Genomic DNA, 13,547 nt, shown 5'->3' on the forward strand with positions numbered 1-13,547 from the left:
ATGTATAACACAAAGTACCAAGATGTCAAATCTCAAATGAAACAAAAATTTTAAATAAAGAGGAAATTATTTAGTAAAAATGCAAGGCTAAAAGAAAAAAATATTGTAAAATAGAGGATTTCCCCTGCACCCAGAGTTAGGTAAAAAATGCAATCAACCCCACCCAGCCCCCTCTATTTCCCTTAGAAAAACTCCCAATCCTGAATACAGATCAGCCCCTGGGATCTCACACTGGTCCTAGTTGGAAGTTAAGAACTGAGCTGGGCCAGCAGACACCCACAAACACCGGCACCTGCAGGAACGCAACCACTTGGCTTTGGCATGTCTATAGAAATCTCTCTGGGAACTGTGTAAGAGGACATGAGCATGTCCTCTTAACATTTGCATTTTCTCCTGCAGTGTGTGAGAATGCCTGTTTTCCTACAACCTCACCAAAAAATTTGTTGTTATATTTTTGACTTTTACAAGTCTGATATGATAAATTGTATCTCAATGTTTTAATTGCCTTTCTCTATTATGAATGATTTTTTAAATTTTTTTCACATGTTCAGGAGCCATTTAAATCTCTTCCATCTGTGAATTGTCTCTTCATGTCTTTTTCCCACTTGTCTGTTTGGTCTTTATTTCTCATTTTTTGAGTTCTTTTTATATCAAGGATATCAGTCCTTTTATTTCCTCCAAGTTTTGTCAGTGTCTTTTGATTGGGGGGCATATTTTGTCTTGTAAAATTTTATTGTTTTTATATAGTCATATTTTTTTGATACTGTGAAGCTTGAGCATTTTTAATCAATGAAAATAAATGTGCTTTTTGTTTCCATGTAAAAAGTAACACAAGTAATAGGTATTAAATAAACATCACAATCATTATAGAAAATTATCAGTATTTAATAGTGGCATAAATTTACAAATAGTTAAAACTGTTGTATTTCTTGGTTTTTATTCCTTTTTGTGTGTGTATGTGTGTGGGTTTTCTTTTTAGTTATACATGACAGTAGAATGTATTTTGACATATTATACATATATAGGGTACAACTTCCCATTCTCTGGTTGTACATGATGTGGAATTGGTCAAGTATTCATACGAATATAGGAAAGTTTTGTTTGATTCATTCTCTTTCCTATTCCTATCCCCCCTCCCTTCCCTTCATTCCCCTTTGTCTAATCCAAAGTACTTTTATTCTTCCCTCCCCATCCCCCACTTATTGTGAGTTAGCATCCTTATATCAGAGAAAACATTCAGCTTTTGGTTTTTTGGGATTGGCTTATTTCACTTAGAATGGTAGTCTCCAGCTCCATCCATTTACTGGCAAATGTCATCACTTCATCTATTATGACTGAGTAATATTCCACTGTGTATGTATACTACAGTTTCTTCATCCATTCATTTGTTGAAGGGCCACTAGGTTGGTTCCATAGTTTAGCTATTGTGAATTCAGCTGCTATAAATATTGATGTGGTAATGTCACTATATTATGCTGATTTTAAGTCCTTTGGGTATAAGCTGAGGAGTGGGATAACTGGATCTAATGGTGGTTCCATTGCAAGTTTTCTGAGGAATCTCCATACTGCTTTCCAGAGTGGTTGCACCAATTTGCAGTCCCACCAGCAATGTATGAGTGTATGTCCCTTTCCCCCCACATCCTCACCAACATTTATTTGTAGTCATTTTAAAACTTTTTATTGCCTGTGGATTTTGAGTTATAGTTATAAATCCTTTCCATACACCAAAGTTAGAGAGGACTTTACCTATGTTTCCCTGTACTTATATGGTTTCACCTTGTACAGTTAGCTCTCTAATCTATTTGGGATTTTATCCTTAAATATAGATCTAGTTTAATTTTTTTTAACCAATGGTTGTCTAGATGTCCTGTTTACTTAAAAGTCCATATTTTGGGGCTGGGGACGTGGCTCAAGCGGTAGCGCGCTCGCCTGGCATGCGTGCGGCCCGGGTTCGATCCTCAGCACCACATACCAACAAAGATGTTGTGTCCGCCGAGAACTAAAAAATAAATATTAAAAATTCTCTCTCTCTCTCTCTCTCTCTCTCCCCCCCCCCTCACTCTCTCTTTAAAAAAAAAAAAAAAGTCCATATTTTTCCCACTGATTTGAGTATCCAAGTACCTGTATCTTAGACTGTCTCCACATAAATTGGGTCTAATGCTAAACTTTATTTTTATTCTACTATGACCAGAAATTTGAAATGGCTCTCAACACTGCCCAGAAATGCAACTAAAACTCCTTATTATGTTAGTTGGCTCAATTAAGGACATACCTGTTTTACTTTATGTCCTCTCCATTCAAAACTCCATTACTATTTCCTCTTATTCCCAGCTAATTTCTTTCTCCCATACTGAGAAGAGTTTCCGTCTCAAGAGCTCTAATTTTCTCACCATGAAATGTGAGCATGTGCACACATGCTCTGCCTTCCAGCAATCTAGCACTATAGTTGAACTGTCTGTGCCCTTATCTAAAGCCAAGCCTTTGATTTTGTGTACTGGAGCCCATTGTGTCTCTTCTTCTCAAGGTCTTCACTTAAGCAACTAACTGTCCCTTCTGTCTGACAGCAGCAATTTCTCCCTCTCTTCTAGATCTAGCACACCTTTCTATCACTCATTTCTAAAACAAATCAAAACAATGAACCTTGCAACTACTACCCTGCATCTGTCTGCAACACTAGGGCTCACCTAAGGATTATCACATCCTCTCCATTTTGTTTCAGGATGCTGTATATATTGTTTTCAATGTTATAAGATGAAAAAGATGGGGAATCACCAACCTACAGAGATATCAAGAAAGAGAAGTTCTGAGAACTTCATTGGAAGACGGGGAGACCAGAAGGTCTGTTGCTTATGTAGCAAGGAAGTATGTTCCATAAGAGCGGGAGGACTTATGAGGAAGGAGCAATGATGTCAAAGTGGCACTAAGGAACAAGAATAACCATTACCTTCTGGACTACTGGCCCATGGGCTGTCCTTCCTTTCCAACTACTTGGTTGAATATTACTTAGCATAAATGGAATTGTGGGAAACTGCTACTAATAGCTTGGGATCAGGTTCTGAATAACACTGAATTATTTGATGGGCAGTGGAAACTGCTGAAAGTGTGAGTGGTATAATGGGTGAGCCCTGGACTTAAGAACAGCAATCTTTACACTTTGGAAGAGGCTCACTTGTTGGAGGGGAGACTTAAGCAATTGTCTCAATTTGTACCCATGGGATTTTATAGAGTTGACAGTAATGACATGAAGAGGTTGCCACCTCTCCATTCAAAGATTTACTTATCATGCTGCCTTATCCTTTCCTGATTCTTCTGTTTGGAGTTAAATTTCTTGGATCTGTGGGCTTATATAGTTACATTTAACTGGAAAAAAATCCCAATCGTTATTTCTTTAATTTCCCAATTATTCCTTTCCAATTTTACATATATTGGGCCATTTGATGCCCCAAAGCTCATTGAGGTTTAATTTATTTTCTTATTCAGTCTTTGTTTAGTTTTGGGTAGTTTCCATCACTGGTTTTTTTTTTCCCCCCAATGTCTAATCTACCACTAATCCCATTAAATGCATGTTTCATTATAGGTATTTCAATCTCTAGAACTTTATTTGGATCTTATAACTTTAATTTCTTCCATCATTGTGTTCATATATTCTCAAACATAGGGCTTATATGTAATAGCTGTTTTATATCCTTATCTGCAAATTCTGTTATTCATGTCACTGAAATCTATTTGGTGATTCTTTCCCCACCCAGTTGTCATTTCTTATTTTTCAGCATACCTGGTAACTTTTGGTTGGATGCTAGACATGGTGAATTTTATGGTTTGGGGTACTAGGTTTTATTTTTTTCCTTTAAATATTTTTATGCTTTGTTCTGGGCATAGTTACTTAGAATCACATTGGTCCTTTTTAGGCTCACTTTGAATCTCAGTCACCTCTAAAATCCCATTGAAACAATCATTTCTTGAGGTTCCCTTCCTCCAAACAAACCTTTCCAAAACTGAGATTACTGTTAAATGCTTATTAACTCTGCTGCTCAGACTTACAGTAGTGTTCCATTCATCAAATAATGCCAAATCACTTCATCACAGATTTCAGTTTCCCAGAACCTGGCCTCAAATTGTTCCTATTGAATTTCCCCACAATTCTATTTACATTTTCTTCAACACCAGGCTACTCATGGTTCCTACTACATCTCCCCCTTATTTCTTTCCCCTACACCTTTGCTGACACTGAGGAGCATTTTTTGAAAACAGTTATCCACTACCATATCACTTTAAAACCTTTCTGGTGTCAAATAAGAAAATGTCAGCCTCTCTAGAAAACCTGTCTTGTTTTTTAAACCATTGACCATCATACTCGTTTTTCCCTCTCATGGGTCAGAGTTTTTGTTTTGTTTTGTTTTGTTTTATCATCTCACCACTCTTCAATAGGTCTTATCTTTCTCATTAAATTATAAGCATCTTGATAAAGACCATGTCTTGCTACTACATCACCTCTTGGCATAATTGGTATTCTGGAAGTTAGTGAATGAATTCTGGAAGGTTATATATACATGGATAGATGGATTGATGGGTAGTGAGGTAGAAGGATACATGAGAAGAGCACATGTTTCTTATTAGGGCAGTGAAATGGTGATTTAAAAATAACCAAATGCTTTGGGAAATTTGGGGAACGATCTGGGAAAGTCTCCGAGATAAGGACTCCATTGCCAGCACCACCACTACCACTGCTTCAGCAGTCTCTTTAAGCCCTCTATGGTTTTTCTGGGGGTAATGGGACCTGATTGGTTGTAGGAGACAAAGTGACTGGCCTCACCTCTTGTCAGCAGCTCCACTGTACCCAGATGGCTCTGACAGACCTAGCAAAAATGGATGCTGTCCACACTCTACCCTACCCAAGTGCCCCTGTTGAGCCAGGTGACGCCAGCTGGCCCTCCTCTCCAGACATAAGCTTGGAGAAACCCTGTCCAGGGCATTAAGCACTGGAAGGAAAGTGGTTAAGGGAGGTTTTACTGCTAACGCAAATGAAATTTATTTCATACAGTCAAGTAAGACACTTGGCTCTCTGGCTCAGGGGCTAAATTCAGTAGATTTTACACCAGCAAGAAACTTGGTATACAAATGCTGATTCTATAGTTCTTGGAATTCAGACAATGGGTCAGACTTTTGTCACTACACAGTGTCCCAGGTGGACCAGTAGAAACTGTCTTAATTATTCTCTCTGCCACTTTCTCTGAAGCCCTGCTTTGGGAGGTTACAACCAGCCCAGTGCAGCCAGAGAGGCTGGAGTGGCCCCCCCATGTTCTAAGCATGGCTCAGGCCATCAGTATCTTCCCCGAGGCACAGAGAAGAAAATCAGAAGGTGGCAGTGCAGCAATGCCCAGAGCAAGGGGATTAAGAAAACAAGACTTCCAACCCTGTCAGTCTGGACTAGACTCTCAACAGCCCCACTTACCACCTGTGATTTAGCTTATTTTTCCATTTGTAACATGGGGATAAGTGCCTACCTTACAAAGAGATTGTGAGGACAAGATGAGGTCGTGTGTAAAGTTTTTAGAGCATTAGACAGCAACCATACACACAGGTTATGGATGATGCCTTTGCTTCTAGGGCTATAGTCCAGTCTTTCCCAAAGATAAATCTTCATGACTCTTTGAGCCTTTGCTATACAGCACAGCTCAGCTGTCAGCCCTTGCCAGTGCCAAGTGGCTCTTCTCTCAATTCCATGACCTTCAACATACATCCTCCCTTTCTGCCTTCCCAACTGCAGTCTAGAAGACCTTGCACAAAAAAGCCTGCCATTGTGTCTCTCCAGAAGAAACCTGGAGCAGTTTGCCTGACAAGGGAGATTGCTTAGGTTTCAACATGCAGTACTGTTGTTCAAACAAAAAGATAAATTATTTCTTTAAAACATCAACTCCCCAAAGACACTGAAAATGCAGTAAATTATGTAGAAAATATAATTGTGGTTATTTCTTACCTATACCTAACAATCCTGAAGCTTCTTACACAGGTCAAGCAGCCAAAGTGTCTCACACCTTTCCTTGTCACCATGGACACAACAGCAGCTGCTGGGTCCAGGCACAGACATCATCCTGGACCTTCCCAACATTGTTCCACATCTTTCAATTCTAAATTAGCAATCCCCAAATCTTAAAAAAGGGGGAATCATGTTTCCTTCTGAGAAGAATTTATTTTATTCCATTTGAGAAAAGTAAAGGACACAGATATTCATTTTTTGCCTGGCAAGAGTGATTTTCCAATGGGACTCTTCTGGTGAAGTTAATGGTAACAAATATTAAAGAAATCTGTCTTTCATCAAAACATTTATACGATAACAAGTTTCCTGTATCAAGCCTCACAAGTTAATTTTGTCCTTAAATTATTTTGGTCTATTAAGAAAATATTTAATTTTGAAGCTACTTTAAATGTGCTAAGTGAACACATTGTTTCTTCACACAAACCGAGAGGAAAGAAATTGGAAACCTATTTGGTGAGTTCTCTTCTGCCACCCTCCCCTCCTCTTACACATGAGATTTCCTAAGCTTATCTCTAGGCCTAAGATGTCAAGTGCCATGACTAGCTCTGAAGCTCAGTGTTGGTGCAGTGTTTTCCTCCCTCTCCACAGACCTTTCAGAGACTAAGCCACCAGCCACCTCGGCCCCCTCCCTACTGTGACACAGCTGACTGACTCCCAGGCAGCAGCATGCTCTCACCACCTATCCCTGCTGCCTTGATCAGCAAACCTGAGGCCCCTTCCTCCCTCAGGTATCAAGCCTCCTCTTTATGGACTTTCACAGCCAGAACTACTTACTGTGGTTTTGTATAAACCCCCTAAAGAACCACATGTTAAAAGGTGTGGTCCTTGGCTTGACACTGGTGGACCAAGCTGGTTTGGGAGGTGATGGACTCTTTACCAGGTAGGGCCTACTGGGGGGAAGTTAACTCACTTGGGATGTGTCCTTGAAGGGGTAGTGGGACCCTGAACCTTCCTCTCTCTTTGCTTCCCAGCTGTCATGAGGTGAAGTTTTCTCTACTAAGAAACAGCAGATTAACCAAACTGAAGCCTCTGAAACCATGAGTCAAAATAAACCATTCCTCCTCAGAAGATGTTTACCTCATGTATTCTGTTACAGTAAAGAAAACCTTATTAACACACACCTCCAGCCCTGCCATGTGTGTCTGGTCTTTAACATTATGAGCCACATGGTACACAGAAGGTTACTCTAGGGACATCACCCAAAGAAAAGAGGACAACTGCCTTCTCATGCTGTGGCTCTAGTATTCCTAAGAATGGAGTCAGGAAGTAGCAGAAAGAATCATGTTTCAGGTGTGCACAGAGACTTAGCAGTGCTAGCCTAATGACTGCTCAGCCTCAGAAGTACATGTGCTAGAACTTTGGTGACTAGCATGCTGCCTTTTTGCCACATGCAAGCCAGCAAGAGCTCCTTCCAAGAATGCTGACTGGAGACCCCACATAGCCATCACCAGGTGGATGCTCATGACTGAAACTGGGCAATGGCTCCTATGTGTTTGGCTTAAGACATGCCTGTGTCAGACAAAACAATTCTAGAAGTATGAAGAACAGAATGACTGTTTACCCAATAGCATGGCATTTGGGACTTGGAATTTTTTTCAATTCTACAAGTGGCACTGCTAACTGAAGAGGCAAACACAAAGCACAGCTTGTTATAATTGTTCATTATCACTTTTAACACAGGGTGACATGTGGATACTATTCCATAGCACCTTCGCCAGGGAAACATGGAACAAACTTAGAGCCAGGCCTACTCCCCCCTTCGTAGCAGGTGGGAACACAATAGTAAGGCAACCCAAACCAATTGTGGGGCATGCACTGAATGGGTCCCTTGGCCAGGCCATTCCTGCCACTCTGAACATATCCATGCAGAGACCCATGCAGAACTACTGTGAAAGCACACACAGTCCACTAAATGCCTTCAAGAAGTGGCCATCAGTCCAATGTAAACGTCTCTCTTACACACCTCTCTGGATATGGAGGCTGAGGGTGGTGGTATTTGGGATCCTGCAGCCTTAGGTTAGATGAGGCCATTGCTCAGGATCAGTGCAATAGAGAATACTGTGGTGACTTCTGAAATGCATCCATATATCCCAGGAACCAAAACGTAGCACCTTTAGGATATGGCCAGTGACAGCTGATACATCAAGTCCAACTGCTAAAGCTGGGCTGATTATCCATAAACAACAGCCTACTTCTTTGCCTGAGTGTTCTGACTGGACTGGCTGGCTGAAGAGTTGATGGTGGCCTTTGGAATTTGAAAATCTGGGGCTTAACCTGGAACCACACTCAATGCCATTGAGCCATTATGAACAACAGTTGTGTTCAGGTTATTAGGGATGTCCTCAGGAGCCTGTATTTTAAAATAGACCAAATAAAACACTGGCAACACAATCCCAATTAGAAGCATGATGAAAACAGCATTCCACCACTGAATCCCACAGTCTGCTCCATCTGTCAGTGTCTTCGGAGGAGCTGGGAGCAGTGGCTGATCAGAGGTCTCTGTGCAGTAGCTCTCACTTAGGAAGATCTCTGACTGCGCTGCACGCTCAATATTCTGATCAATCCCTTTAAAGAAATCTGTCAGTTGGCTGGCCTGGGCATCAGCGGCTGTGGTAGCTCTGTCTACATCTGGTAATTCCACAAAGGTCACTGTTGTCTCTGTGGATGGTTCTGGAAGAGGTTTCAGTTCTTTGTGGGTCTCTGTTAGGATCCCATGGTTTTTCACTGGAATCTTAATAGATTTCAAAGCATATAAATCTTGTTCTCTGATGAAGTTGTTGACTTTCTTGATATCTGCGACCTAGGGATGCCACGAAGAGACACATTATAAAATCTATACACCTCCTTAAAGCTAATAACCAACCCTTCACCTTTTGGGGTGATGAGCCAAGTCCATCCCAGTTAAGCTGAGGAAGGCTGGGAAACTACACTGCATGCTGAATTAGTTTAGGTAACTTGGGTTGTTCTGTTGTTGGGAGTTTTGTTTGTTTTCTGGTTTTTACTCAGCCTTCATGAATAGCTTAGTAAATCAAATATGCCTATAGATATACAAGTCTGAACAATCTTAAGATAAGTTTTGGAAACAAAGTGTGATTAAACAAAATGCTTTTAGGTGAAACACAGTCATGACACTAAAATGAACACTGGAGCTCTTTGTATTTCCTTTAACTTTTGAGGCAACAGTGCCCCCATCTGGAAACCCGCTCACAGCAGAAGCCAATTAAGTAACTGCCAGACATTAGCAAGCCAAAGCCTCTGCCACCTCTAAGGACACATTCAGAATCTGGTTTATCTGTAATACCTTTTAACTGATGTGCCCTCAAGGACTTTCACAGGAGTACTACAGGGTATATGAACTTATTTTTCAAATAATAAAATTACAGGGCATCTAAACTTATTTTTCAAATATATATTGAAGAGATCTCAATACTTCTTATCATTTGAAATATAGAAAATCAATCTAGTTGGAAGTTATGGACTGATTTCCTATTTCAAACTTAGGTGAAAGAACTATGGCTGAGAGTTTTATTAAGTAACACAAAGTTCATAATAAACTCCCCTTGTAATTAAAACCTTAACATTTAAGAAGGGGGAAATGGGAGCTGGGGTTGTAGCTCAGTGGTAGAGTGCTTGCCTAGCATGCATGAGGCACTGTTTCGATACCCGGCACCACATAAAAATAAATAAATAAATAAAAATAAAGGTGTTAAAAAGACCAATTTGGAGGAAAAGCAGAGGAATGTAAGTGAAAAAGTAAATTCCCCCACAAGCTAATGTCTGAAAAATTTCCAAAAGCATGTGAAATGGACTCAAAAGCCCATTTTAACTAGAAGTTTTAACTCAAAAGCCCATTTTAACTAGAATGTAAATATAGTCTTCAGACCTTTAGTCACAAACTCATTCAAATCAATCATGTCAGTGACTGAAATTTTTTAACAACTGCTTTTGGCATTTCATTGAATCAGATGGGGGAAATTTTTTATTTTGAGATTAATGAAAGTAGGAAATACTTGAGACTTTTTTATTTTTGTTCTCTATTAAACTAACAGCAAATTTATTTACTAAAAATAGTAAAACTGATTAGTTACTAGAGGCATTATATATTATTTATGGATTTATTAGTCATCACTATTCCAACAGGCCTACTTCACCTATGTAGGCCTTTGTAGAGTAGGATTTATTTTTCAGTCCATGTTCTATAAACATACATTATGCCTATACAAGCTGAAGATAAGAGTCAAACAAATGTCAGTGCAATTGAAAGATGCTATGTGTCCCTGGAGACCAGCCTGTAGTTCTTTGGAAAAGATCCAAACACCACACACAATCTTTTTAATCATGTGAATCATGTTAGATAAATGACAGATATTTTAAGAGGGAATTTTTTTTTTGTTTTTTACTAAATAGCTTATATAGCCTTAGAGAAGGTCACAGAAATCTGTAGTACAGTGGTAGCAAAATGAAATGAACAGTTTCAATCTAAGAGAAAATGTCATGATTCTATAAATACTTTTCCTACTTACTTTGCCATTGTTAATCATTCTGAATGCTAAAAACATAATTAAAGAGAAAAACAAGGTTATACAGAATACAAAGCATAGAGGCTAAACCATGCAGTTCTAAAATAGAGAAGGGAAAACTTTACTAGTCAAATAAATTACTGTCAAGAAAAAAAATCAAAGTAGCAATAAAAGCAAGCATGCTAAAGAAATCTTAGATAACTTCTGCCTGGCGTCTCCAGCCCCCTTAGGTCTTAAATAAGATATGCTCAAAAGAAAAAGTAAAGTCTCAGAATTTTAATGGGAAGAGATAGGGCAGAGTCAAACTACTCTGAGAGGCAAATGCACTATGGCCTGAGGTTCCTAACTAACCTCATTTCTGAGCCCAGGGTGCAGAACTAAAGATACTTCTACCAACCTTCCAAATCTGGCTAAAATGGGAGTCCTTGGCTGCTACAATAAGCCTCTGGCCACTTATTAGGGGTCAGCAAGGGTAACAAATAAGTTACTCTATGTTCCTCTAAATACAAGGGGACAAAGTATTTGGAGGGTATCTTACTTTGCAGCCATACTGAAGAGCCAGCTTGTTGAGGTTGTCCTCCTGGGCCAGCTCCCGTTGGAGCAGCACCACGTCACCTGCTCCAGGCTTGTGAGGGTGGTGAACACTGTTCTTCTGGCGTTCCTTGCCCCGTGGCCGTAGAACAACATGTTGAGACTCTTCCTCAGAGGAGTCCCCAGAATCCCCACTGCCATTCTTGAACACATAAATGTGGCTGCTTGGAGTTGTACACACAACAGCTGGGCCTTGTAAGGTCTTGGTTAACATTCCCTTTTGCCTCATCTTAACTGAAAACCAAATCCCAGGGTTAATCCCAAATAAGGTATATTCATTCTTCCTTGGTTTCATTAAAGAGAAGTGTCTCATAGCAATGATCCCTTTCCCTGATTATTGCAAATACTGAACAAATACCATCAGTCCAAAACAAGAATGTCCTTATGCTGGCTGAGATGGAAGGACACGGGCAGAATAAAAACATTTTTTCCCCTAATTTCATACTTTTCGTGCAGAAAACAAGAGATTCCCCACACTTCTGCCTTATTCCTTACTGATAACTATATCCTCCCTCGCCCCCCAAAAATCCCACATCTATACACAACATCAATTTTTGGTCTCACAGTGGTAAAGTGATTGGGATCCTTGCAATGACAGGTAAGATTGTTCTGTTTCCTTGTACTAAGAATCTTAAATTCGGAACCTTGGTACAAAGAATTTTTACTCAATACTTTACACATTCCAAGGCATCTTTACTATAATCAATACAACTAAAGTGCTCTTAATTTGATATTTGGTTAACTTATCTCGTATGTGACTAAGTTACGGGAAAAGCCTGTCAAACTGACAGATTCCTCCCATTTCCACAGGTCACTTTGTATTCATTACCTCCCCTGGTATGCTTGTATTTCCACCTTGAGCCAAGTACCAAAGCCATAATACCCCCTTTTCCTTCTTTCAAATCGTTCTAATGAAATTCCAGAAATTACAAATCAAACTCGGAGAATGACGGTCTGCACAGAGGCTGGCATGAAGCCCTAAGAAGTCATACGGATGTGGCCCATTCACGGACTGCCTGGGGCCCAGCGTTACCCCCACCGGGTCAAGGCCCTCCGGTAGGCACCGCCCCAACTCCTTGATGCCACGGCCATGGGAGTTGAAGGGAGGCTGCTAGAGGTCCGGGCCTTCTCGTCCAAGCACAGGAGCTACAAGAGGGCTCCCACGGCTCTCAGAGCCCAGTTTCCCTTATAGCCCCTTCTGAGAAAGGAGGGGACCAAAACAAAACACCAGCCACACAAAAAAAGGGAGTGCCCTGACCCTGGCTTATAAGGGCAGGACCCCAACATTCTACAAAAGCACAACCTGCAACCTCTGACCTCTCACTCCCGCAATCTGGGACCAGCTCTCTACAGTCACCGCCCCTCCACCTGCCGGAGCTTCCCCCCAGGAAGCCATGGAGTGGCTGCCCGCGCCGGAGCCGACAAGTTAGGCCAGACCACCGCGCCGCTACAAGCTCCCGAGGACTGCATTCAAGACCGCGGCCCCCTCCTCCAGGAACCCGTACCTCGGCTCCCAACCCCGCCGCGACCCTCCGCGGCCGCCGCGCCCGTCGATTGGCTGCTAGAATTGAGTCTTCCGGGGGCGGGGCCGGAGGAAGAACCAATGAAACCAGTGGTGGGCGGGCACTGGCAGGAGCCCAGCGGAGTAGAGAAGTCCTCAGGAGACCTGGTCTGGGGGCGGGCTTAGGGGCGGGTCCCTGGGCCGGGGGCGGGACTCCAGCTTCAGTCCCCCCCGCCCGCCCGACTCAGTTGCGCCCAAAGATTGTAAAACACTTTTAATTCTTCCTTCGCAATGGTGACAGCCCTCTGCTGAGCCTCAGCTATCTCACTGGTAGGAAGGGGCTTTGACCCGCCTGCGTGGATATCACCTCTGGAGACCTCTCGAGGAAAAGACACGGGCAAGGGGTCTTTCTTCCGCTGCCTTATCTGCAATCTTGAGCTTTTAATGCCGGGGCAAAGGAGGGTTTTGCCCCGCCTCGTTCCTGAGAATAAAAAAGAAAAGTCCATGAGTGTGAAACATTGATTGTAACAACACAGACCAAAATAATCATCATCGTCACCATTATTATCAGGTGTTCCTGGTGGAGGACTTAAGCTTAAAAGTGATGAAAAAACTCTCACATGCTAAGCCCCAAATGTTGGAAACGTCTACTCAAAAAAGGAAACCAAAATAAAAAGCGAAAACAGGGAGAAATACATGCAACAAACATGACCAAAGACTAGAAAAATGAAAAGGAATTTGAAGGGCTCTTTCTGGTTTTAGGTTAAAAAAAAAAAAGTGGGGATTCATTGTGACTCTTGTCCAAATCGTATTGAGAAGGGGCTTTCTTTGCAGTGGGCTTGTTTCTAGCACACTAAGAATGGGGGAAATTCTTAACCTTCCCTGTTTTCCAGGAGCA

The 13,547-nt window shown here is 41.4% G+C and overlaps 1 protein-coding gene across 2 annotated transcripts; it reads right to left on the reverse strand.

Annotated features, from left to right (window-relative positions):
- Positions 1 to 7,681: 7,681 nt before the first annotated feature.
- Lysmd4 (LysM domain containing 4) lies at positions 7,682 to 12,647 on the reverse strand. 2 transcript variants are annotated; one of them, XM_026394722.2, is made up of 3 exons: positions 11,096 to 12,647; positions 10,561 to 10,586; positions 8,784 to 8,837 (listed from the first exon to the last, which is right to left on the reverse strand). In XM_026394722.2, the coding sequence occupies exons 1-2, from the start codon at positions 11,459 to 11,461 to the stop codon at positions 10,575 to 10,577; spliced, it is 378 nt and encodes a 125-aa protein (XP_026250507.2). In that variant the 5' UTR covers positions 11,462 to 12,647; the 3' UTR covers positions 8,784 to 8,837; positions 10,561 to 10,574. The 2 variants fall into 2 exon arrangements, with proteins under 2 accessions (XP_026250506.2, XP_026250507.2); XM_026394721.2 differs by lacking the exon at positions 10,561 to 10,586 and having other exon boundaries at positions 7,682 to 8,837.
- Positions 12,648 to 13,547: the final 900 nt, after the last annotated feature.

This window comes from Urocitellus parryii, chromosome 6, assembly GCF_045843805.1.
Source record: "Urocitellus parryii isolate mUroPar1 chromosome 6, mUroPar1.hap1, whole genome shotgun sequence".
NCBI lineage: Eukaryota > Metazoa > Chordata > Mammalia > Rodentia > Sciuridae > Urocitellus > Urocitellus parryii.